At 43.1% G+C, this 27,881-nt stretch overlaps 1 protein-coding gene across 2 annotated transcripts in view; it reads left to right on the forward strand.

Moving 5' to 3' along the window:
* Nucleotides 1-27,881, forward strand: part of LOC146350380 (kelch-like protein 1) — a 65,360-nt gene that overhangs the window by 10,942 nt on the left and 26,537 nt on the right. The window contains exons 3-4 of one of the 2 annotated variants that reach the window (XM_084841838.1): nt 20,694-20,856; nt 20,967-21,341. In XM_084841838.1, coding sequence (XP_084697964.1) covers nt 20,694-20,856; nt 20,967-21,021 — 218 coding nt within the window. In that variant the 3' untranslated portion in view covers nt 21,022-21,341. Of the gene's footprint in view, nt 1-20,693; nt 20,857-20,966; nt 21,342-27,881 lie in introns of those variants that run through there. The other variant, XM_084841835.1, reaches the window with a different exon arrangement.

Below are 27,881 nucleotides of genomic sequence, written 5' to 3' on the forward strand. Positions count from 1 at the left end.
TAAAAGTGCCATGTACTGACTATGCAAGAAGCCACACTGTGCCATCTCTAATGTGTATGACAGTGCTGCTGTGAATAAAGCTCCAGCAATTATGCAGCACCCTTAGGATGTTCAGGATGATAATGAGGAACTAGAATTAGTATTTACTTTCTGTATTACCACTTTAATCTTGTAAAAAATAATTACAAAACATAATTCACAAAAATTAAACTAAGATAGAAAAGGTAAAACAACAAGAACAACAGTGTAAAGAACAAAGTATATGTTTTAATGTTTTAAGCATTGTGTTTAATAACAAGAGCTAGATAACATTTGTTTCATGACTCATTGCCAGAGAAGTGAAAGTTGCTACTGACTTTACAACCTAAGGGATATTAGAATCCATTAAACTGTTGGCTTCCTGTAACTAAGTTAGCTTTTCTTGCCTTCAGTGTTATGGCAATGCTTGTAACTTTTCTGCAGAGGGGGTTAAAATAACAATGGAAAAGATAATGGTGGAGAGATTATGGTTCCCAGAATTTATAAGGGAGAATCTTATATAAAAAGGGATTTTGCGCTAACAGATCCTGACAACAGGTGTTCCTATATAGATGACATTTAACCATAAATTGGCATGTGCAAAATGGCTGAAAGAGCTGGGAAAAGTGTGGGACACTGGATGCTACAAAGTAATGTGTGGGGAGGGCCTCAGCCTCAAGAGAAAGAGCTGCTGCATCGTGGTGCAAGTGGCACAGTCTTGGTGTTCTAGGTGAGAAGATGGCATGACAGGGAACAGAAGAGTTATAGCCGAGCTGTTCTGCACACTGTTCTCCGCATGCACAAGATTCAGGACTGTGACCAAATTCATCCTCAGGCACTACTTCTGCTAAGCAGTTTTAAAATACACTCTCCCATATATGATTATCAATAACCTCTTCCAAACTTTGGGTTGGATTCAGACTAAGTTCTTTATACTTATGTCATGTTGAAATCAATAGGACTTACATCATTAGTAACTTTTCATGCAAAGATGGAGATAACAGCAAACTTGGTGAAAACTCAAGGTTTGAAGAAGTTAAAGAAATCCTTAGGATTTTTCTTTTCTAAGGGGGACCCTAGCAGTGGTGTAGCGGATGCAGGGCTTGCAGGGGCGTAGCCCCAGCACTTTTTTCATTAGCAGGGACTCTGATGTCATCTGCCACCCCCTTCAGAATTCCCTGTTCCCTCTGAGCTTAGCTGCAACCCTCACTGTAGGTGTGGGGGGAATGAATTTTCCAAGCGACAATATATTGTTCCATGTTGGAATACAAAGTCTTTGGGATGACTTGGTCTGGAATGGGCAATTAAGACCTATTTGCTTTACCGAAGATGTGCTCCGAAGATGGTGGAGATGAAAACTCCTAGAACTGGTTTGTTGTTGATATGGATTGACACAGCTGAAAAATTTTGGATTGCCCTTGGAGACTGTCACAGTGAGCTCCTGCATTTCCAAATTTACCACTACACCAGTGTGTGTGTGTGTGTGTAGTTCAATCCACATGTGTGGACGTTTCTGTTGGAGGGGGAGGGGGGAGATATAATGAAGGGAAGGCTAATGGGTAATGTTGGGGCACTTGGGGAGTGTGCAAGGGGCCTGTTTAAATGAGAAGGGATCTGTCAATGAGGGTTGAGTTGAGAGGGTGAAGCTTCCATATAGTATCATATTTTGAAAACCTAAAATGTTTGTGAGTGAGTGAGTGAGTGAGTGAAAAAGATTTTAACACCCCTGCATTTTTTCTCAGACGTCCAATTGAAATACCACTGCCTTACTCTCAGCTGCACTGTTTTTGGATCCCAACTGAAGGCTGTATATCTTACAAGGCTGTACAATCTTAGAAGGGGGCATGGCTGTGAGGGGGTGTGGCTGTGGCTGTCACAAAGGGACCCTGCACTTCTAAATTTGCCACTACACTACTGGACCCCAGAAATAACCCTATGAGTACTGAGTGTGCCTCATTGACCATGGACTACTGACTGTTGTGGGGATGGGAAATGGGGTGGGAGGGGAAATAGAATGGAGTATCATAGAGGAGGACATAGCTGATTAACTGGAACAGTGAACAGGAGCATTCCACATTGCAACATTTTGTTGCAAGTACCACATTAGGGATGTACGGATTGTGTAAAATCCATTCTGTCTGTGTTTAGTGGACCCTGAGGTGCCTTTTGTACCATCATCCACCTATTGCTGAAATCAGATTTCTTTAATTCTGAATTTGTGCAAATACACATATGTGCAAATTTGCATGTGTTGAAATGCACAAATTTCCCCAAAGTGTGCATTTTCATGCTTTAACCTATGGGGAAAATGCACACTTTGGCCATTTTTTTTTATTTTGCATATTTTTCTACAACAAAATTTGCACAAAATTCTGGAAATTTAGGAAAACTGTCTGCAAGTTCTCAGAATCCGCCCAACAGGGAAAAGCCAGTCTACTGTAGAATCCTCAGGTTGGATTTATGAATATCTGAACTCATCTAGTTCCATTGCGGATTTCTCTGACATCCCTATCCCACTTCTTTCCTCCATTTTTGATGTTCAGGCATGAGTACCGATGCATCTGTAGCCAAAACAGCACCACACACACACACACACACACACACGGGAGAAATTAGCAGGCTTGCTGGACCCCAAAGTTTGCAGAAGTACAAAAATTCTGGTAAAAAAACAACAACCCTAAAAGTGTGTGTGTGTGTGTGTGTGTGTGTTGGCGCGGGGGTGAGAAACAGCCCCATGAGTACTGAATGTGCTCAGTGGCTATGGAATTGTGACTGACTGGTAGTGGTGGTGGTGTAACAGAAAACCAGATTTGGAGACGGAAGGGTGGAATTAAGTATCCAGGAGGAAGGCACGGGCAAGCAGACTGGAAGCTTATACCTGTACTTGAATGTGGAGAAATGATTAAGTAGCACAGGTATAGCACTCAGATATGTATTTTAATTGGTCCCATAGTTTTCCCCATGTGTAGCCATTCTTATGAACATTTAGTGAACATCAGTTATATAGTTTACCTACTTTGGTATTTTGTGTAAAGAATCCCCTAATCAAATACTCTGTCATTTGTTATTGAGGGAAAAAAGTACAATAAATGCTGCAGTTTCTATAGATTTTCTTTCTGTTAACTGCTCTCCAAGATGTTTTATTAGCCCTTCCCCTAATATGTCCTGTAATGAATAGATTCCTTATATATTTCTTTCATCTGAGAATAAGAGTAGTTTGTGACATCCGGAATTTCTAGAGAAGCCAATATTCATTAATAATATTTGTACAGTGCCAGTCCCAGATCAGTGCTGTACTGCACTCTAAATATAATGCTTTGAAAAGTGACAATAAATTATAGCTGATTCAGAAAAATAAAGTCATCCAAGTGTTAACCGAGTCAGGCTGCACAGAACATATTTTCATTGGCTTCCAGTTAGTTTCTGGACCCAATTCAAAACCAATTCTGGTTTTAACCTTTAAAAACTTTTAAGTTGATTATGTTTCAGTCCAGTATAATGAAGTGTATCACATTATGCATGGTGTGGAGAAAATGGATAGGGAGAAACCACACACCCCCTTATAATACTAGAACCTGGGGACAGCCAATCAAGCTGGTGGGAGATACTGGGGTTCATCACACAGGGGCAGAAATCCGCATCATAACTGGGGCTTTCTCCATCCAGTTTTATTGCAGGATTAGATCAGGCTCCTTTACACAGTTGTTTCTATCTCAGTATATTCCATTCCTTACCTTTTCACAGAGAGGCTACTTTTCCACAAAAAGCCATTACACACATTGGGGGCATAGCAAAATTTTCTTCCTTGATCCTGCCCCTTTCCCTCCCTAAGCAGATTATTGGTGGTTTGGTTGTGATTGACATGCAGTGAGGATGGACAGCAACGTCCACCAAACTGCCCAAACCCTGCCCCCACAGGCAGCAGCTTCCCGGAGAACTGCTGGAATGCTGGCCATTCTGTGTAAGCTGAAGTCAGAAGCAAAAGTCGGTGCATTGCATTTAGCCATGGCATAGTGGCAGGTCAGTATACCGACATGCCCACCACCCCAAGGTCACTGCCGTCATCATCATGACTGCACCCCCAACAAACCCAAACAACCACCCACAGCCACATATACACAGCAGTTTCTTCACGCTATGAGAGAAACACATGGGGAGGTCATGGAGCTCCTGTTGCATGGTCTGAAAAAATACTTTTTTTTCCCATTTGAGGATAACACAGGATAGGCAGGGGGAAATGGCAGGAAAATCACGGGAGGATTACGATGTTGTGTAATGGACCCGCAAACTTCCGTGAGTGGCCAGTCATGAGTGTGCGATAAATTGCAGGTGTAGCAATGCCCTCAGGACACATAAAACAAAGTCGTTCTTCACACAGTGTAGAGTTAAATGGAATTTGCTGCCACAAGAGGTAGTGATGGCCACCAACTTAGATGGCTTTGAAATCAGATTACACAAATGCATCAGAGGTTCCTCTCAATATCAATTGCCAGGGAATGTGAGTGGGAGGGTGCTATTGCACTCCTGGGCTTCCCATCGGTATACGATTGGCCACTGTGGGAACAGGATATTGGACTAGCACCACTCCCCTCATGTTCTTACCTTAAGGACCGTCTTGTACCATGTGAACCTTCCTATACATTAAGATCTTCCTTGGAAGCCCTGTTCCCATTGTATGATATATAGTGGAAATGTATGTGGGACATGGCCTTTTCAACAGCGGCATCAAAATAGTGTAACTCCCGCTCTAGTGGAGTCCATCATTTTTAGTCTTTAATCACCAGGCGAAGACTGGTGACACTCTTTGAAGCTCATTCAGCAGCTGTTGCATTAATTGCATTGTGGCTAATGCTCATCTTTCTGGTGTGCTGTGTTGTTCTTTAATGACTTAAGTTTTATAATGTATTGTAGTTTTAATTCCTTATGGGTCCACATATCAAGATGGCATCATATAAATATATATTTTTAAAATAATAACAAAATATGTGTGGGAACAGACATAACAGTAGGTGCATTAGGCTGAGCAGCAGTGACTGGCTCAAGGTTACCCAGAGAGCTTCATGAATTTGAACTGGAGTCTCTTTGGTCCAGTCCACTACCCTGTCCACAGCTCTGACTATCTCAAATACTTTTCCTGCACTGTGGCCCAGACTTTCTTACACTAAACAGTGAACTGCAATGAAGAGTTGTGTGTGTCAGGTTCTAATGCCCTCCAGAATATATCTTGCTGGCTGGGCAGAGCAAATCAAGTGTTTCTCTATACTGCAGGTCACTGCCCAATAGATTGTTGTTGTTGTTATTTGGTATTGACTAAGTGCCCTTAATGTGCAGGGCACTTTACAGAAAAACCTCCAAAAAACTTACAGTCTAAAATTCACCACATGGAGAGGGCAATACTCAGAGGAAAGGAAAATGGATGGAGAATGAATAAGTAAAGAATATAAAGTCAGTTAAATTAGCATAAATTTAGGCTACATTTCAGTAAGAGATTGGGACTAAGGGACTGTGCCAAATACTTCAAAGAAATGTTGAAGAACAAGGATTCTATAAGCACTCGTGTAAGTGGTGACCTTGCAATATGCCAGATGTTTCTAAAACTTTGTTTCTTCAGGAAAATATTGTTGTATTGAAAATAAACCATATTTAGCCATTCAGGACACTTAGGAGCAAAAGAATATAATGTACGGTATTTCCACAGGAGAGGCAAAGCATATAAAAGTATCATAGCATTTGTCCTCAGGGACTGAAAATATTGCTATGGCTCCTCCTGCAAGGTGGTGGTGAGAACAGAGAAGCAATTTGGATAGCCTTGGGCTCTCTTTAGGTTTCATCCATATTGTGAATAGAGAAACAGCAGAAGAAAGCTATAATGGTTGTATTCTCAGTCTCTCTCTCTTTCTCCCACCCCCCCAGGTGCCGCCCTTTTCTCTCTTCTAACTTTAAAGGGCTACTGAACCTTTAAAATCAGGACAGAAAACATATACAAACCCTCATTGCTTTCCAGTATTTCTTCAGGCTTTCTGAGCCATGTTTCTAAGCTTTGAAGTACCTTAGACTAACAGCTGGGAGACAGAAGGAAGGAAGGGACATAATTATTAGAACTTTAGATTTATGTCTCCAGGGGCTTAAACTACTAGTTACCAATTTCACAACTTCTTCACAACTTTAAAAAACTCTCAAATTAACTCCTACCAGAGAAATAAATGCCTTCCTATGGCATTTTTCCTTTGTTGTTTCAGTATTGTAGGACAACTATGTCACAATGCCCCTTCCTGTGCCATAAATTTCTAAAATTTCCTTTTAGAAGTCTATTTCAATTAATTGGCAGTGGATAACTTTAACAATCCTTTCAATCTCTGCAGGAGAATTTGTATTGCATTTTAAATCAAGGTCTAATGATAGTTAGCAATACTCTTATTTCTTTCCCTTGTTCTTTTAATCACAGCCTATAGCAGTTTAACAATGGGTCTGCCAGTGTTTGCAGTGGATTAAATCACTGTGCAATGGGAACATAGTCTAATCATTTATATCCTTATCAGCAATTTCTTTAGAGTTCTACAGCAGTTTTGGACAGAAATGTGGATATAATCCTAGCTTACTATGCTGACTGAACTAGTAGGGATTGTGAACGTAAGCAAAGAGAAATTACATACTTTTACAGTGCATTCTTAGACATCTCTACTCAGAAGTAAGTACCATTTTGTTCAATGGGGCTTACTTCCAGATACACAAGGATAGGATTGGCTGTTTTAGGGTACAATCCTATGCATGTTTAGACATAAAAAAGTCCTACAACTTCCAGCATTCTCCAGCCAGCCATGGTGGCTGGGAAAGGTGGGAGTTGTAGGACTTTTTTCTGTCTAAATGTTTCTAGGATTGCATCCTTAGTTGTTCATACTATAGATTCTCTTGCACTGTTGAACCCTGCTTCCTTTCTTGCGTTAGTCTACATTTCAGGGTAAAATTATACCTATATCAGTCAATAGATATATCCAAAATAAAACAAGATATAAAGTATGGTACTCTAAACCCAATGAAAAGTAATTGGCTTGGCAAACAAGATAGATACTGTAATATGTATTGAGTCTTAAAATAGTCTTGTTGAATAGTTCTGAACTTGTATTGCTTTTACTTTGTCTATCATAAGAACATAAGAAGAGCCATGCTGGATCAGACCAAGGGTCCATCTAATCCAGCATTCTGTTCATACAGTGGCCATCCAGCTGTCGAGTGGGAACCCACAAGCAGGGCATGAGCAAAACAGCACCCTCCCACCCATGTTCCCCAGCAACTGTTCTTCATAGGCTCTCTGCCTCTGGTACTGGAGTTAGCACATAGCCATCAGAACTAGTAGCCATTGACAGCCTTTTCCTCCAGGAATTTGTCCAACCCCCTTTTAAAGCCATCTAAATTGGTGCCCATCACTACATCCTGTGGTAGCAAATTCCATAGTTTAACTATGCACTGTGTGAAGAAATACTTCCTTTTATCTGTCCTCAATCTCCCACCAATCAGCTTCATGGGATGACCCTGGGTTCTAGTATTTTGAGAGAGGGAGAAAAATGTCTCCCTATCCACATTCTCCACACCACGCATAATTATGTATACCTCTATCATGTCTCTGCTTACCCCCCCCCTTTTCCAAGTTAAACAATCCCAGCTATTATAACCTTCTCTCATAGGGGAGATGCTCCAGCTCCTCATTTTAATTGCCCTTTTCTGCACATTATCTGAATACATTTCCCCCTATTGGTGGGGTGGGGTGGGTGGGGAAAATGGCTTTAGAAGCTGGATAAAATACTGAGGAACCACCTTGGAGCATTCAGTATTCAGAGGGACTGAGTGAAAGATGGTTGCTTGCACAAGCAGCTGTACCCTGCTGAGTACCACTGGCTGGACTTAGGGATGGCGGAGAATTTCTCCCCGAAACTTCGGGGGGCTGAGTGCCAACGTGTTTGGCCCCCCGAACAAGTTTTGGGGAGAAATTCTCCGCACCCCCCTGCCCCCCGCACCCCCCCCCAGGACTGGACTTACCTTTGGCGAATGTCCCTCCTGGCGGCGGGTCCGGCCGGCAGTTCGGCGGGTGTTTGTCCGGGGCGGGAGTGGCAGCCGGTCTTTCGACCGGCTGCCGCCGCCGCCATTCCAATAAAAGAAAAAAAAAACGCCCCCGTGATAGGCTACGTGACGATTAACGTAGCCTATCACGGCTAGATCTGCAAAGTCAGCCGTGATAGGCTACGTAAATCATCACGTAGCCTATCACGGGTGACTTAAAAAAAAAAAAAAAAGCGCATACGGATAATGGCGGCCCCCATAGGGAGCCGCCATTCCCGTTCCTTATTTGGTCGCTGTAGTCTACGTATAGATTTACGTAGACTACGGCGAAAATAAGGGCAACGCTATCTGCGTTGCCCTTATTTTCGCCGTAGTCTACGTAAATCTTTACGTAGACTACAGCGACCAAATAAGGAACGCGAATGGCGGCTCCCTATGGGGGCCGCCATTTGCGTACGCGCTTTTTTTTTTAAAGTCACCGGTGATAGGCTACGTGATGATTAACGTAGCCTATCACGGCTGACTTTGCAGATCTAGCCGTGATAGGCTACGTTAATCGTCACGTAGCCTATCACGGGGGCTTTTTTTTTAAAAAAAAAAACTTTTGAGTTCGCGGGCGAGGCGAGGCGCCTCCTCCCCGGCCTGAATTTCAGCCGGGCGAGGCGGGAAGCCTCCCCCCCGGCCTGAATTTCGGCCGGGCGAGGCGGGAAGCCTCCCCTCCCGGCCTGAACTTCGCGGGGGCAGCAGCGAAGCGTCTCCCCCCGACCGCGAAAAGCTTCGAGGACAGGTAAGTGACTTTCGTCCACCCCTAGCTGGACTAGTTGGTTTTTGTAAAAGTAGAGGATCCATTAAAAAAACAACAACTTCTACCTCCACTAGAAGCTGCACTGTCCTCCCCATGATAGTCCTACTGGAAACTATAATTTGTGAGGAACACAGAGTGCAATTTTGTTTTAATCTTCCCTTATACATGGGCTATAGTGAGTGAGGGGACTATGTATTTAACCTTGTTTTCAAATGTATTCTCTTAACATCATATTTGTGTATTCTTTTACTACACTTATTTGTTAATACTTATTTGTATTGGTTGGCCACAGTATTCACTTAATCTGCCAAGGCTAGAATTACTGTGCCAAATGCAGCCCACTAGCCTGGAATGTTTTGTGACCTGCCAGGTGTCAGTCAGCCCCTCCCCAAATTGTTGTAGTCCCAGGCAGGAGACTACACCTGGCTCAACACAAGCCAACCAAAGTGCTGGAAGAGGAAGCAATTTGTGTCAACTCTGTAGTACATTTTCTCCTCCAACCCTCCTCTTTTACTCACATCTACACCCAGGGCCCAAGCATTGGGGGCAGGGGGAAAGGTGCACTTTATCAGGGCCTGGAGATCCAGGGATCCCAGGCTGCAACCATACTACCATGAGGAAAAAAGTGGGGTTAAACTGTAGTTCATGCTTGAGGATGGTTATAGAAACTTATTTCCCTGTGTCTCTGTACCTGTTACCCATAAATGGTGAGTTTAGCTGGAGCCAACTGAAAGCATTGTTAGAAGAGAATAAATTACATTGAGTTGGTTCTAGATTTAGGTGTATGCAACTGGGCTGGCAGAAGCAGACTCTCCCTCCATCATCTCCTCCTTATCCATCCAGCCCCCTGAAAATGCTACACAGACATTTGGGTGAGCTGTGTGTTGTGAGCTGTGGTGCAGGGGGGAGCCCTGAAAATAGGAAGACATACCTTCTATGACTGGAGCACTTCCGTCCATGGAGGGCAGATCCAAACCAATGTGAACAGTAAGTTGCTGGCCCAGGTCCTTCTCTAGAACAGAGAGTGGGTACTTGTGCAGTTAAACTAGGACTTGCCATTTGTGAGATTTGTGTCTCCCTATGAGACATTCTCTCTCAAGAACTACCAGAATTCTTTGTGCATAAGCAGGAAGGCAGGAGAACTGGTTGTAGAGCATCTGTACCAGTCCCTAACCCCCCACCCCAATAGTGCCCAGATGAGACCAAAGTGTGATATTTAGGTGCACTTCGTTGTAGTGATGGATGGACTCACCTGTGCCTGGCTTTGTAGCCTGCTTGTTGAGCCACTGCTGCTGCCCATCCCTCCTCATAGCACCACACAAGCTTCTCAGCAGCTCAGCGAGTGGCTGATGAGGTTGTGTGGCTGTCAGTCCCCATTGCAAGCTATCAGCCCCCCCCCCCTGCTCTGAAGCCCTATTGTGAGTGCTTCCCCACTGGTTCAGTCTCCTTGCAAGGCTCAGTCCTTGCAAGGAGAGCACAAAGGGGGTTTTGTGAACCACCCAGAGAGCTTCAGCTATTGGGCAGTATATAAATACATACATACATGCATGCATGCATGCATGCATGCATGCATACATACATACATACATACAGAAAGAAAGAAAGAAAGAAAGAAAGAAAGAAAGAAAGAAAGAAAGAAAGAGAAATTCACGGGCACCGCCAGAGGGAGGTGCAGTTGCTTGGTGGCAGCCATGGTGCTGGCCACTCCTGCTCCTTCCTTGCAAGCAGGGGTGCAGTGGGGGGGGGTTCACTGGGTTGAAAACCACAGACTTTTTTTGGAGCCTGATCTCAGCCAGGTCCCTCCCACTCCCAGCCTACCGCTGTGGGGCAGGCGGCTGGAAGAGCCTGAGATGCTGTTGTGAGCGGGCACTGCTACCGCTGGTGACAGCTGGAGCAGCTCCCTGTGGCCATGGGCACCAGGTTAGCAGAAGGCTACGAGGCGAGGGAGTTGTTGTCTCTGTGGGAAGGAGAAAGGGAGTTTGGGGCTTGCATGGTATGATTCCCTCCTTCGTCTTGGCTGTCTGCATGGAGAGCATGCCCAACTTTGTACACTCCGCTTCCTCCGTTCCCTTCCTTCCCCTCCTCTTGATCCTGCCTTTCTCTCCCCACCCCACCCCACCTCACCCCACCCCATGTGGAAATAGAGAGCTGAGAAGAAAAACAAAAGTTCCAGGCAGGAGGAGGAAGAAAGGGAGGGGGGAAGAGAGAGGAGGAAGAGGAGGAGGCTGGGTCTAAGAAAGCTCCTGCAGCCTTTCTGTGCTTTTTTTCCTTCTGTTTTTCCCTGTGTGCTTAGTGCGAGGGAAACTGGGAAAGGTGGAGTCTGTCTGTGTTGTGCCACTGCACAGTACATAGTCTTGAGGAGGTTATGTTTTTAAAAAAGGCAGGTGCAGGGCCCAAGAAGTTAATGGGGTATAAACATTCATGGATTCCTGACAAGCCTTTTTGATTTCTTTATAATAACAAAACAGCCTGCTTGGCTGTCGCATCTGAAAGAGGCAGTGGACAGTTTATGTCTGTTCTGGGGGTGGGGGGGGTATGAGAGAGTGCATCAAAGTGTGTTTATGTTTTCTGTGTCTGTGCAATGTATTTTGTAAAAGGAGACGCTTGTGTTTGTATTTGAGTTTTCTACCATGGAAGAGATATGTTTTTTGCTTCCAGGAAAGCATGGAAGATGATTTCCACTAAAATATGTAGTGAAAAATGTTTTTGCATTATTATTGTACATTGTTGACTCTCTCTCTCTCTCTCTCTCTCTCTCTCTCTCTCTCTCCCTCTCTCTCTCTCTCTGTCTCTCTTTGTGTGTATGTATGTGTGTATGTTGTGTGTGAGTTCAGTACTGGGGGCAGAGTAGGAGGCTTGCTAGGGACAGCTACTCTGAGGCTCATCACAGCCTTGAGCTGGGCCTTGCTGTGTGGCTTTGAGGATATCATCATTAGCAGTGGCAGTAGCTGTTGTTTCTCGAACAAGAGAATGTGGGTCCAGAGGAGTGCTTTTGTGCACTGTGATTTCCACAAGGTTGAGACATTGCTCAGAAGGCCACATAAAGGGTTGGATCCAGACTTAGTCTTGCTTAGAGTAGACTCACTGAAATCAATGGGAAAGGGTAGTAATGACTTATGGTCCTCTGATTTCAGTGAGTCTACTCTAAGCATGACTAAGTCTGGATCCAACTAAAACACCATAAGAGATGACTGAACTATGGATTTTGGACTCATAAAAAAAAAAAACAACCCATGAAGTCAGCGGTCGCAGAGGCCACAGAATGTTGAAAGAAACCGAAACAGTGAACAACAATCCAGACTGCTGCTCTAGGAAGACTATAACAAGATGTGTTTCTGGCACTGTGGGTGATCAATTGGCACTTCTGGAAGCTATTATTGCCTTCTTCTTGCTGAATCTCAAAAATACATGCCCTCATCCTGCATTCATCACTCAACAGAACTCCAAAATGACTGAAAACTCATTTTTATTGTATAATCTTACAAAGTTGTATAACCTTAGAAGGGGATGTGGCTGTGAGGGGGCATGGCTGTGACTATCATGAAAGGACCCTGCACTTCTGAATATGCCACTACACTACCACTTGCAAGGACAGCACTGAGGGGGCCTTTTCCGTAAAAGCCGATTTTACGTAAAATCAGCTTTTATGGAAAGGCTCCTTCATCCTTTCCTTTCAAGGAAAGAGCACAAGGGGCTGCTACTGCTGCCACGGCCAAACAACCCCAACTGGCTCTGAAGCCCTCAAATTCTCCTTCCTTGAAAGGAGGAGAGGGGCAAGCAGTTGGTGTGCGGCGATGGGGACCCCAGTGGCTGCCATGGCCTGCAACAAGGGCAAGCTGCTCCCGGCTGCTCACCAAGCCCTGGGGCACTCATCAACTGGGTCTGAGAGTGCCTCAGGTTCCAGACACAGGAGAGGCCACTGGACTCCCAGACCCAGGTGGGTGCTCATAACATCCCTAGGTATTAGTTCCTGTGACAAACCTAGGGATGTACGAATTGTGTACCTTCCGTAGGGATGTACGAAACTCACTTACCTTTTCGCGGAATCTTTCACGATGGGGGGGGATGGGGGGAGGCGATCCGGTCCTCTCCCTTGGAATCCTTGACGGCCAGCTCTGCTCCACGGCCAGGCTGTGGAGCGGCCAGCCAGGGCCATCCGCAGCCAGATTTCCAGCCGTGGACGGGCTGCTGCGGACGCAAGTGGCGCCCGCTGTAGTGACCGCCATTTGCATCCAGCCAGGCAGCCATAATAGGCTACGTAAGAATTTACGTAGCCTATCATGGCTAACCCCCCCTCAAAAAAACCCCAGCGTACGCAAATGTCGGCGGCTACGGCCGCTGCCATTTGCGTTCCTTATTTTTGGCCGTCTTAGTCTACGTAAATATTTATGTAGACTAAGACGGTGAAAATAAAGGGGAATGCAAATAGCGCCCGCTACGCTATTTGCGTTCCCCCTTATTTTCGCCGTCTTTACGTAGCCTATCACAGCTGAATACAGGGATGCAAACGGCAGCGGCTATGGCAGCTGCCATTTGCGTCCCTGCTAGCTCAAGGCCAGATGTCCGGCTGCTGGTGGAGCCGGCCGGTGACTTTGTGGAATCCCCGCAGAGCGGAGCCAGCCATTGAGGACTCCTGGGGGGAGGGATGGAGCACCTCCCCCCCCCTGTCGAGGATCCCGAGGAGAGGGACGGAGCACCTCCCCCCCTCAGCAGATGACCCGACCGGAACAGGTAAGTGATTCGTATATCCCTAGATGCAATCTCCGTGGAAGGGTGGGGTGGGGTGTCCTGGGACTGGGTTTGGATTGGGTGCTTCAAATCTGCCTGGGGTTGCTAGGGCTAGGCAATAAAAGGAGAGCCAAGGAAGGGGCGGGTGTCTCTTCTGGCCCTGATGGTACTAGGGTGTGCTGCTGGTTGGTGGCTATCCTGACATGCCCATACTTTGCTATGTATGGGATAGACTAGCTAGCTTTATTGTTTTACTCTTGGGAGTGTGTGCCTTGAGGTTTGGTGTTTCTGGTTTTGCTTAGAATTTTGTACTTGTTTGACTTTGTTTGTAATTTCCTGTACAACCTACCACCTCTACCCTATTCTTTCCTCTTTCCTCTTTCCTCTTTGCCCTTTCTCTTTTTAATAAACTTTTATCCAACCTTCAGTTGGTGGGGTCTACCTGAATAACTTCAGTGCTAAATACAGTGCCTATTGGCCTGGGTGGGAGCTACTGGGTTACTCTGGGGAAATTTGTGGCCAAGTTGGGCCTGTTCTACCTTGCAGGGTTGTTGGGGTGAAACCAACAATCCTTCACAGACGTATAAACATCAAGCAGAGATCTTGAATGATGGGCATTGTTTATTGATTTTTGGAATAACAAATGCAATGATAATGTACAATCATATTTTCTTTTCTATATTCAGATGTTATTAGTATTGATGACTAGGGATATACGGACTGTGTAAAATTCGCTCCATCTGTGTTTCGCGGATTGTCAGGCACCTTTCATTCCATCATCCATCCACAGACAGATGCGAATATCTTTTTTCTGTCATGCGGAAAAATACAGAAATAATTACCTAAGTATTTACGTAATTATTTACATAATTTAGCTCAGTATGTAACATTTAGTGTATTGTCCCCCATTCCATTCCATGTTTCCTCAGCAGAAACTTATGTATTTTTCTACAGATTTATATACGTAAATTTTGGAAAAGTAAAAAAAAATTGTCCAAAAGTCCACGGACTCTACACAGCCTGAGGTGGATGCTCCTCAGTAGATTATGCAGGTCGAATACTTAGAAATCCGAGCTCATTTTAATACGTCTAAAATTTCTCCAGCATCCCTATTGATGACATGTTGAGCTGATATGTAAAAACACTATGGGTTGGATCCAGACAAAATTAGTAGTACTTTTTCCCCATTGGAGAGAGCTGGTGTGGTGTAATGGTTAGAGTGTTGGACTGGTACTCAAGAGATCTGGGTTCTAGTCCACACTTGGCCATGAAACTCATTGGGTGACTTTGGGCCAGTCACTGACTCTCAGCCTAACCTACTTTACAGGGTTTTTGTGAAGATAAAATGGAGAGTAGGAGAACTATATAAGCCACCTTGTGTTCCTTGCAAGAGAAAAAAAAAGTGGGATATAAATGTAAAAACAATAAAACATTGAAATCAATGCGATTTAAGTTAAGTAATGTCTAACTTTTTGCATTTATTTCAATAGGACCTAAGTACAACTAACAGTCTGGATCCAACTGTTTCATTTTTTGTTGTTGATGATGATGATGATGATGGCTAATTCAATATTCCAGAGCCAGAATACTACACCAGTACTTAGCCTGTTGACCATGTGACTAATTGATTTTTCCTCTTCGCCCAAGAGACCATCCAAACTAGACAGCCCTTGTTCTTCAAATGATAAGTACTAGTGCAGGAGTGAATCTTGTTGCTTTGGTGAAGAATAGTTGACTTCTGTTCCCTGAAGCTAACAAACATTCTTCTGTGGACAAAACTAAATGGGATGTGGAAGAAGCATGAATGTGTCTCCTGACATTTATTTTTTAATTTTACTAAAAGCAACCATTTAGATCAGGGCCACAGCACTTGGGGAGATCTAACCCTCTCCCCAGGCAACCCTGATCCAATTGCTCTTGTGAAGCTACCATTAGTTGTGCTGGGGCAAGCATACACCAATATGCTCTCCCCTGCACACTTACTAGCTTCAGGGGGGCAATTTGGATTGGCACCATTAAGCAGAGTGAAATGTTTATGCCCCTCCTCTCCCATTGCCATAGCCTTGATCCAGATCCCACTGCCTCCACAGCTGCTTTTAGCAATAGAAAAAAGATGCTTGCAAGATACATTTACACTTCTCCCATGTCTCATGAGTTTAGTCTTGTCCCTGAAAAGGGTATTGATCCTGTTGTTTTAATGATGAGTCAGACCTTTTGTATACTTCTAGCAGAAACTGTTTAATGAAATTAGAACATTTCTAATTTCTCTATTAGAAAGAGAAACTTAAAACTTAAGACTTTAGAAAGTGGTGCTGGGGGACTTGGCCTATTGTGCTCCTCATGGTTCTATCTTGTCTCCCATGCTATTTAACAAATACATGAAGCCAATGGGGGAGATAATTTGTCCATATAATTCATATTTCTCTCTCCAGCCAGCCAGATTGATGAAAAACTATGGTTATGTTTGTTCTTTGTTGTTTATTCTTAGTAGCTGGTACTCTGAGGCATGCACTGCTTCTGAAGATAGGGTTCCAGTTACCTTAGATTTGCCATCTGTTTTCACCTACTGTACATGTTTGAGAATTTGTATGTGGGGGGGGGGGGTCTGAAGCAAAGCATCTGCTTTCAAGGACATCAAAATGAACTTTGTGAAATTTCTTGGGCAGGGTGGAGTTACATCCCTGAGTTGGAAATACATTTCACTAAAATGAACTTTCAAGGTGAATTTGGAAGTTCTTGCTGGGACTAAATATCCAGGGAAATGTTAGGGAAGCAAAGAGAATTTAAATAAGACTAGGGGTGTAATGTTCATCCGTAGGGGTGTTATGCACATCCCTAGTTATCAAGGTTACTAGCCACTGAAGGATCTTCAGTGCAACCCTGTGCATGCCTACTCAGAAATAAGTTTCACTGAGTGCAGTGGGGCTTTCTCCCAGTCAAGTGGACATAAAATGGCAGCCTTAATCTCCATAAAATGATGTAATATTTATTTATTTAGGTTTTTGCTTTTTTTAAAAACATCTCAGGTGGTGACCAATACCACATATTGCATTAGTCATTTCTGTAAATTATGCGTTGGATGAAGAAGTACTTCCTGTAGGTTGCTTTGAACCTACTGCCAGTCAATTCCATTATGTGTCCATTTTTCAGCCATTACAATGAGAAAAAAATCCAAAACCAAAAACATTAATTCAAGGACAAAGCACAAAATGTGAGAAATTCTTGCACAATAAGAAAAGTTTACATTAGCATTATAGATTTATTAAGTATTGCAGAGCTTAAGTTTTCATGTTTATTATGTATTGCAGAACTTAGATTTTCATGTTGCAAAGTTTAGGATTATTTGTTAGTTGTTTATTCCAGTATTTTGTTGTGTGTGTGTGTGGGAGGGGGGCTAAACCATGCTGCCACTTCTAAATCACGCTGCATTGAGTATATAGGTGATCGCAACAACCTAGGAAATACACATGCTCAAAGTTGTAAATATGCCTTCCCATTAGCCTTATTCATGCATTACTCTTGTGCAGAGCAGTCCCATGGCAAAGCAGAAGCAGGTCTGTGCACCTGGCCCCATCCTCAATATTGCATCCCCACATAGCCCTACTCTTCGATGTCTACATGTTGAGCATGGTTGTCTGCAACCATGAACTCCTACACATGAGCAGCTATGTTGGGAGTAGGGTCAGGCACTTCTTGCTTCACACAGGGACTGCCCTACACATGAATAACACATGAACAGGGCCATTGTGTTTTCTGAATGTGTTATCTCACAACTAGGAACAATACAGGTTTGTTTGTCACGCGGGTTGGTTTTTAGCTTTGCAGATAAGGAGGCATATAATGTGACTTTTTAATTGTTTGTTACTTTGCTAAATTGAGATATAGACTCAGTTCAGATGTAAAGGGAAAGCATGGTTTCCCACTATATGAACAAGCCTGCACAAACCTTGGGCTAATGTGCCCCCCCTCCTTTCCAACTGTGAAAGGATATGAGAAGCTTCTTTTAAACAAACCACAGTTCCACCTGATAGCCAAACTAAGGAAAGTGTGATTCATATAAACTCTAATGAGTGAAAATAAAACAAGATCTGAAACCACTTTGATCCTGGTTTGTTCTCATGAAATAGAGTTTAAATAAACTGCAGTTTCCTAAGTTCCAAGCTCATGTAGTCTCATTCACATAGCAGGAAACCATGGGGCAGTATCTAATAGTGCCAGTCTGCTTACACTGTTGATGCATCTCTAGCATGAGAGACCTCTAGCAGTATGCCAACAGCGTAAGCTGGTGTGACACGTTTTCCAGGGAAACCCGTCATGCCAACTTATGCTATTGGTATACTACTGCTAGAGGTTGCATACACTACCAGTATGTCCATAGTGTAGGGGGATGGCATGGCAGTGTTGGATACATAGTTTCCAATTATATATGAACACAGGCCATAGAAAATATCCCTTATTTGAACTAGAATAACAAGCTGTGATCTCTGTGTGTGCCTTTACAGGACAGACTTCCTTTTATTGTTACTTCTAATTTATTTTAGTTATTATCTCTTTGATCTGCATATTGATAACTAGATTAGAAACAGAGTTTTAAAAAAGGAGCAATATACTAAATGCCTAGATAAAATTGCTTAGACCTAAGGATGTTCAACAAGAACGTTCAGCATGCCTACTTGAACTGAAGTCCTAGGAAGTTTTTACAACCTCTGCAGGTTTATTGCATTCCAAAGAATGAAGATGCTTCTTTAATTTATTTTTAAAGCCCCGAGGGCCCACATATTTAATAAAAGCTGCTTCCCTCAGCTCTCAGCAACATTAAACTAACCTTAATTAAGTTTTCCCATTAAATAAGAAAACTTTATAAGGAGTGTCTTCCCATACCCATCTATATGTTTTTATCGAGCTAAACAAGTCATGGCATAACATATTTTTGTACTAACAGTAGATAAATCTATAAAAACACACCAAATAAAACTAAAACTTGATATTTATTTCTATGTGGTACTACTACTAATGAAAAATGATCTCCAAATATAGTACTAATAAAAAGGACACAAGAGGGCTGTTGGGATGCAGTGAATTCACGGGTTCTCAGACTTTTTTTTTACAGTGAGCCTCCTGAAGTCACAAAACCAACTTGGTCCTCCTGCTAGCCCTTTTCTCTCAGTGTAAAGCCTCCCCCTCCCCGTTTCCCCCACTTTTTGCACCCCTGCTCTATGACATGCACTGTGATACAGCATCCCCAATAATTCCTGTATGTAAGTATGACGGCATAACAAAAGGCCAAATAATCCAACAATGGAGAGGGTACCCACTGTGTCTCTGCATGGGTTTGTACTGAAGTAGGAGTCTGATGTAAGAAAACGGATTGGACAATGACCCTCCCATTTGTAAAACTGATACGCAAAACCATGAAAATTGGATCTCAGTTATGGCCACTTCTGACTTTATACTTCCTTCATATATGCAAAGACAGAGCAAGTACTAAGCCTCAGTATTTCATTTACAAGGGGAGGGGGATGTTTCTCTCCATACATAGATGGAGAGTAATTCTATGTCATGAATTATTGTGTAATTTTCTTTCATCAAATAGTTCTTTTCAACAAGTTTTGGATAATCACACTTTCTCAACTAATTGCCAAACACGCTCAGCACCAAATACAAATTTTGTATTTTTGTGCACATGCTAGGGTCATGCAGAATTATATGCTCTTCTTGGGGAGACATATCTTGCTACATTAATGTGGTGTCCAACTCAATATGCATCTTTATGCAGTATGAAATATTCAGTAGAAAAGCTCTAATAAAAATATTAAAAATAAAAATAAGGAGATCTTCCAGCAGGTCCCAGATATGAATTTGCTGAAAAATTTATAGGTACAACTAACTGTTGAGTCATCATACCAAACAGGAGATGTCAAAGCAGCTAGCAGTGTTTAATCCCAAGAGACTATCCTACATTCAGGTACACCTGCCAGGAAAAAAATACAATTTATATAGAATTTTGCACTTTTGGCCTTAGAACAGAAGTGCTTCCATGTGCTAATAGGAATGGCAGTCTGACATTTCACTACAGACTGCTTAAAAATAAATTGAGTTCTGGCTATTAAAAGAAATGAACCAAAAAGTTCATTCGAGAAAAGAAGGGCTTTTAGCCTTTGTTATCTTTGGAACAGTTTGTCTCTCTCATGCTACTGTTCTGCATCAGAAAATCCATTTTCAACTATCTCATGGAGTGGGATTTGAGAAACACTTGCCATTAACATTGCAAAGCCTGGAATTCTTTAAGATATGTGAACAATTCTGAAGTCTGAAAATAAGCTCTATTTGCCAGGGCTCGATTTCTCTGCAAGTCTAAGGGCCAATACAGATGACAGTCCCCATGTGAGCAGCCCCCGTGATAAATGTTAATGTGGCAGAGAAACTACTTCTGAGAATCTGCACATTTATCTGAAAGCTATGCATGCCTCTGCCACAATATGCATGATTGTGGGAGGCCTGGAAAAGGAGGACAGACACATCAAGCCATGATAGGTAAATGGAACTCCCACACACCAAAGTAGTACATCTCTGAATACCAGATGCTGGGATGCACAGAGCAGGGGAAGGCCATTGCCTTCATGTCCTAATTGTGAATGCCCAGAAGCATCTGGATATCCCTTGGTGAAAAAAATGCTGGACTGGATGGACCTTGGTCTCATCCAGCAAGGCAATTCTTGATTTCTTACTACAGGTGGTGTGAGTCCTTGAGGATAAATAGGACCAAATAAATAGGGAGAAACTGTTGGACAGCTCACAAATAACAGCCACCTTCTTCATACAACAGTCTTCATACAACAATACTCAAAAAATTGCTGCTGCTGCCATGCAAATCTTGGGGGCCACATATACACCACTCACGTGGATTGTCCAGTTCACACAAATAGTCCCCCCATGCTACTTGTAGGCTTGCCAGCATTCCCACACACTGCCATGTGTGAAGCAGTTTGACCTGTCTGACAGCCTCATGCACATTAGGCTACACAGAGCTTGGTTTGAATTGTTGGATATATTGTTATTTTCTTTCTTTGCCTCTTTCCCTTTTTAGGAGTTACTGTTCTTGAAGGGCCAATTTATGCAGTGGGAGGCCATGATGGCTGGAGCTATTTGAACACAGTCGAGAGGTGGGACCCCCAAAGTCAGCAGTGGACATTTGTAGCCAGTATGTCTATTGCCAGAAGCACTGTTGGTGTGGCAGCATTAAATGGCAAGTGAGTAGGGGGCATAACGGTTCAACATTGGGGGATAAACATTCCCATCTCTCTTGTGTTAACTAGATATCATAATTATCTCAATTGTTCTCTAAAACTCAACACTCCAGGTGCTCTTCTGTAACAAGCACAATTGAAGTGGCTTACACCAAGAAGAAAGTTTGAGAAGTGGAGCTTTTGGGTAATTAGAACACTATTTAAAGAACTGAAAGTACAAGGTGAAATCTCACCACTTTACAGTTTGAAGAAATGCAGTATTTTCCAACTGCTGGATAAACTACATTTTCCATTGTATATTGTGATCTTGTTTCAGTCCTTCCATCCCTCAAAGTCTAAGCATCCATTACTAGAGTATGTCAATGTTGTGTCCATGTCTCTGTCTTTGTTCCCAATAGTTTTGTATTCTTAAGTTTTTGTTCTATTTTATTTAGAACCCATTTCCTTCATTTCTGTTGTTATAAAATCTTAATAAATTATTGATGCCTAAAAAAAACCAAGACAGGGTTTTGTTATCTAAAGAGAGCAGCAATGGCACTTCACCCTAAGGCACATGAGCTGTCATAAAATAGTCCCAGAACTAATCCGATAGTGTGAGTTCCTAATGGTGTACATGAAATATACAGAAGCTACAAACATAAGGCAGCCCGCATAATTAGGCTGTGGGCAGGTGACTGCATCAGAAATAGGAGGAATTTATGGGGCCATCAGTTTAACATCCAAATATTACTATTCTGTAGCTTTCATACCTCACAAGTTAAACCCAGGAGCTCTTGTCTTTGGACAACTCTCTGATAATCTTGTGAAATATGTAAGTACATTATCAGCACAATCCTATGCATATTTGGTTAGAAGTAAGACCCACTGTGTTCAGTGGTGCTTGCTCACTTTTAGATAAGTGTGCTTTGGATTGCAACCAAATAGTCCAATTCTGTTTATGTAAGGGTCATTTTGTTCAGTAGGGCTTTCTCCCACTTAAGTGTGATAGGACTGCATCCTTAGGGGTTCATCACACAGAGCTTTTATCCTGCTATTGAGATGGCTCTGTCACAGAAGTTTGCGGGCTCTGTAGCTGATGCTGTTACCCTCCAGGATGTCTCCTGCCCTGCCATTTCCCCCAGCCTATTCCGTGTTTTTCCCAAATGCACAAAATGTGGTATTTTTCCCAACCCACGGAACAGGAGCTCCATGACCTCCATGGCATGTTTCAAAGCACCCTATTAAGTTCAATGCGGCTTTCTTCCAAGTAAGTGTGCCCAGGATTTCAGACTTATACTGTGGTGTAATCTCTATTCAGAAGTAAGTCAGAGGTTTCCTGGGGGCTGTGAGAAAACAGTACAGCGGAAGTTAAGCTATGAAAACAAGTCCCCCCCCCTATTTGCACACATGCCAGGGAGGGAGGGAGGCACTCCTTCATTCAAACCACATGGCTGCTGTGTAAAGAAGCCCTTCCTAATCCCACAAAGAAACTGAAAGCAGGAAGCTCCAGAAAGGATGTGGGGGGTTGCAGGTTTTTTGCTTAATGCAGAACCACCTTTAGTCAGAATGTCCTGCTAATCAGACCATTCCTGAAAGTGGCTTGGTTTATCTTCTGAACACTTCTTTTAGGTCTGATCATAGAGAACTATGGCACTAATATCGTACAACATCTCTCACTAGTTTGATAGGTAACTGTGTGGATTTAAACAAGTACAATGTAGATACTGCATGTTTCCTTTTTTTCCTTTTATTTTCTTGTATAGAATTAACATTATCTGAATGTAGGGAGTTCCAGTATATAGCCTCTTAGTTAGTGGACTGTTGTTCAGCTTGGGTAATCACAGGACCTATTCTCACATCTTCCACATGTTCCTCTATGGTGTTGGGAATGTTAATTTGGCTAATTTTATAAAGGTTATACACCCAAAACATGCTACAACACCATGGCCAGATCTACACCTTGCGTCATATCATTACGATCCCATCATGGTTATACTGTATCCCTCTTGAGCATTTATACCTTGTAGGACACACAATGGCATTTGTTGCAGTATATTGGATAATGTGGAATAAAAAGCTGGAAATAAGTAATACTACAAAAGCGGTATATTGAATGTGTAATGTGCCCCAACAGTTATCAGTGCACTTCGATACTGCAGTAAAGCAGTAGTGTAGCACGTAAATGATCACTGCACATACCAATTGCTGTATAGAGTTTAATGTTACAAAGCAAACTTTTGTACTGGAGTTGTGGGAAAGTTATCCCAGCATTGCCGGTTAATATTGTAATGCAGATACTTTAGGATTGCAGTACCAATATTTCAGCACTTTGAAAAACAGCTTTCTTTATGGTGTTTCCAAAGATAACTAGAAAGGAAAATGCCTTGATTATAGAGAAAATCATTAGCCCTGTGCAGATGGCCAAAGTGTGTAGAAATATATTTGTGGATGGTTTGTGGGGGGGGGGGAGAAAGAGAAGTTTCCACCTGCTGACCCCGCCCTAACCTCCATGTATTGCTCATAGCTTCCTTGCATAGCATTTGATTGTGCAATCTGTATCTGTAGCAAGGCCATTCAGAGCACATCCACAATGGGTTTCAGCTCCTAGGCCCTGCATGACACATGGAACTCAGGGGCAAGGCTAGCAGATATATTTCCAATACTCCCTCTAAATGTACATTTTATATAGTTTGACGTCTTTACAGGGCTATTGTTTTCATTATGTCCACTTTAACTTAGCTGAAAGAAGGAACTGTGACACAAATATTTTCATCTGTGTGCTTTTATGGAGTACCAGCTCAGGTTGGACTTCTATAGGCCCCTAAAGTTTGAAACTTAAATGTGAAACTTGCAATGGGGCCTATAGAAGCAATAGGGGGGGCAAGCAGGGGCTGTTTCAATTTGCTGCTTGGAGGGATGGTGGGGATTTGGATTTCTGCTGGGTGAGCAGCAGTTAACTGGCTGACATTTGAGGCACTGAGATAGATAAGGGCCTGTGGGCTTAGCCTTAGCAACACCCCTGACTGCTACCCATATGAATGAGTCTTCTAGTGTGGACTCCGGAGCTGAGCTGGCATAGTGACTTTTCATGTGATTTAGACATTCCAAGTGATGAAAGTATCTCACCAGTTACAGTTCCTATGTGAGCCCACCACATCTGGTGTGTGCAGCAGCAACATTGGTGCATACTGCTATATCAGTGCAACCTCTAGAGCAGGAGTGGGCAACTTGTGGCTCTCCAGATGTTTTGCCCTACAGCTAGGGATGTCAGAGAATTTCACCATGAATCTCGGGGAGGCCGAATGCCAGCGCATTCGGCCCCCCGAAATTGGTGGTGAAACGGTCTGCCCCCCCGCCCCCCCTGGGACGGGACTTACCTTGTGCGAATGTCCTTGGCGGCGGCGGCTCCGGCAGCAGTTCGGCGGCGGTTCGGCGGTGGTGCGGCGGCGGGGCGGCGGCCGGTCTTCCGACCGGCTGCCACCACCACCATTTCCAGTAAAAAAAAACAAAAAAACAAAAAAAGGTGATAGGCTACATAAACATTTACGTAGCCTATCACTTCTAGATTTAAAAAAAATACCATGATAGGCTACGTAAATGTTTACGTAGCCTATCACGGCTGAGTAAAAAACAAACAAACAAACAAACAAACTGCGCGTATGCAAATGGCGGCGCCCATGGTTAGATATTTATATAATATAAACATTATAAATAGCGTAGATATTTGCGTTCCCCTTATTTTTGCCGTAGTCTATGTAAATGTTTACATAGACTAGACGTGCCAAAATAAGGAACGCAAATGGCGGCGCCCATGGGCGCCGCCATTTGCGTACGTGCGCTGTTTTTTTTTTTTGTTTTACTCAGCTGTGATAGGCTACGTAAACATTTACGTAGCCTATCACGGCTGATTGCAGGGACGCAAACGGCGGCGGCTATGGCCGCCGCCATTTGCGTTCCTGGCCAGCCAGGATTCGCAGCGGGAGGGACGGGGCGCCTCCCCCCTGGCTAGAATTTCGGGGGGGAGGGACGGGGCGCCTCCTTCCCGGCCAGAATTTCTGGGGGGAGGGATGGGATGCCTCCCCCCAAGCCAGAATTTCGGGGGGAGGGACGGAGCGCCTCCCCCAAATTTCAGGCAAGGTAAGTGACTTTCGAACATCCCTACCTACAGCTCCCATGATCTCTCAGCACTGGCTATGTTGGCTAGGACTGATGGAAGTTGTAGGTCAAAACATCTGGAGGACCACTCGCTAGGCTGACCATATTTCCTTGAGACAAAAACGGGATATTGGAATGACAGAAATGGCACGGGGTTATGTAATATTCTGTATTCATGAAAAACAACTTAAACTCACTGCAAAAGAACATGGAAAGGGGTGCAAATGAATAACACTAATTTATTGCATATACACACAAAAAACATTCATAAATATACATATATAAAATACTTATAAAATATCACATGAGCAGTAAACAAATCTGTATGGCATACCACACTGAACACTCTAATACAGAACTGCAGTGGCCAGACTGCAAAAAATCATAAAAATACACCAAAAAGAAAAGAAAAAAAGGAATGAACACCCCGACTGCTATCACAAGCTGGTATATGCTAATATCTCACCGGAGAGTTCTGTTGTAATAAAAAAATAGCTAACAGCCTGTTGAACCGAAATATGAGTCTGAAAAGTACAAATCAAACTGAATGTAGGGCAGAAAGAATCTCTATGGGCAGAATGATGGTAGAAATAACAGTAAGACTCACCCTCCTGGCTCCCACATGCTGAATGGGGCTTAGCGATCGCCTCTTGAATTCCCCGCCACTGCAGACAAGCAAGGAGGCGGCGTCTGATCATCGCTAGCTCAAAAAGCCTGGCCCTGACTAGATAAAGTAAATGGAACTTCCTCTTTCGTCACACTAGTAGTTTTACTGCATGCATTGATTAGCTTAGAGCCTTATGATAAACACATTCAGTTTTTTACAAAAAATTAAAAACGGGACAAAATTGACATTTATATTAAAATGACGGGATGGTCAGGAAATATGAAAAAAGGGTACTGTCCCATTTAAATGGTACGTGTGGTCAGCCTACCACTAGCCCACCCCTTCGCTTCTCCCCCCGAAGTTCAGGCGAGGGGGGGGGGAGCCGTCCCGCCTCGCCCGGCTGAAATTCAGGCCGGGGGGGGAGGCTTCCCGCCTCGCCCGGCCGAAATTCAGGCCGGGGAGAAGCGCCCCGTCTCCCCGGCCGCGAAACAAAGTCTAAAAAAAACCAAAACCCGTGATAGGCTACGTAACGATTTACGTAGCCTATCACGGCTAGATTTCCAAAGTCAGCCGTGATAGGCTACGTAAATCGTTACGTAGCCTATCACAGGTGACTTTGAAAAAAAAAAAGCACGTACGCAAATGGCGGCGGCCTATGGGCGCCGCCATTTGCGTTCCTTATTTGATCCCGGTAGTCTACGTAAAGAAATTTGCGTACGCGCTTTTTTTTTTTTGCTTTCAAAGTCACCCGTGATAGGCTACATAACGATTTACGTAGCCTATCACGGCTGACTTTGGAAATCTAGCTGTGATAGGCTACATAAATCGTTACGTAGCCTATCACGGGGTTGTTGTTTTTTTTTTACATTTTGTAATGGCGGCGGCGGCAGCTGGTCGGAAGACCGGCTGCCGCCCCCTCCCCCGATGAAAGGCCGACGAACCGCCACCGGGACCCACCTCCGGGAGGGACATTCGCCAAAGGTAAGTCCCATCCTGGGGGGGGCGGAGAATTTCACCGCCGATTTGGGGGGGCCGAATGCGTTGGTGCTTGGCCCCCCGAAGATTCGGGGAGAAATTCTCCGCCATCCCTACTTAGGACTATATATTTAATTAGGTATCATAGTGCTTAGCCATTAGTTATTAATGATACATTTATCACACACCTAATCAATGTATTATTAGGCATATAAATTTTGAATGCTATCCCTTAGTTTTTGAGTATATCTAAAAGTAACACTTCCATTCCTAGGACATTGTGACTGACCTCATATTGCCCATTCACCCATAAACCATAGTTAACTTTCTAATTGACATTGCTCCACTGCATCAAGTCACCATGCTGTTGAAATGTTCAAGAATAGCTCAAATGGACAGTTCTGCTTGGACTGCATAACTTCATTCTCACTCTCAAAGAATATTTTTATAAATTTATGACCATATTTAGCCAGTCAGCTAAAATGTAGATTTACTAAATGATTTTATAAGTACAGCTTTAAAAACTTAGAGTCTCCATTTGTTATTTTTTCTTTCTTTTCTTTCTTTCTGTTTTTTGCATATCTAAGCAACTGAAAATGTGCAGCATTTATAGGTATTGTTTGTAAAAATGTGGAAATAGACCCATAACTTCAGCACAAAACCCCCAAAACCAATTAGGGTTTATTTTAGATTCTATTTATTTTCTGTCAGTTTTAGTCTTATGTTATTCTATATTTTATCTATATTCTGTCTTTATAGAATAAAGCACCAAATATCATGAAAACACATAATAAAGCAATGCTTGGTCTAGTGAGCAGTACAAAAGCCTCAACCTACACTCTTACATGAAGTAGTGACAGAAATAGAGGTCTTAGCAGACAATTGTCTACGGAGCAATTCCATGCATATTTATTCAGAAATAGGTCCCACTGTGTTCAATGGGGTTACTCTCAGGTAAGGCCCATTATATATTTGTACAGGATTGCAGCCTGATATTGATAATAATATCCTGCCTTTTCCCCAATACTGGGACTCAAGGCGGCTTTACAACATTAAAAACTTGTACAGTTCAAACATAGAAATAGAAATATACAAAAGTTAAAATATAATTAAATCATCAATAATATTACAATTGTATAAAATATCAGAATTTTAAAAACCAACAACAATATAAACAATAGTACCAATCCATCATATTCTCAAAGGTCCAGACTATCTATCCTCAAAGGCCTGCTGGAACAAAAAAGTTTTTGCCTGCCTGCAGCAATATACCAAGGAGGGTTCCACTCTCACCTTCCTTGGGAAGGGAATT

Source organism: Heloderma suspectum, chromosome 3, assembly GCF_057233095.1.
Source record: "Heloderma suspectum isolate Gila_16-S chromosome 3, 16-S_ref, whole genome shotgun sequence".
NCBI lineage: Eukaryota > Metazoa > Chordata > Lepidosauria > Squamata > Helodermatidae > Heloderma > Heloderma suspectum.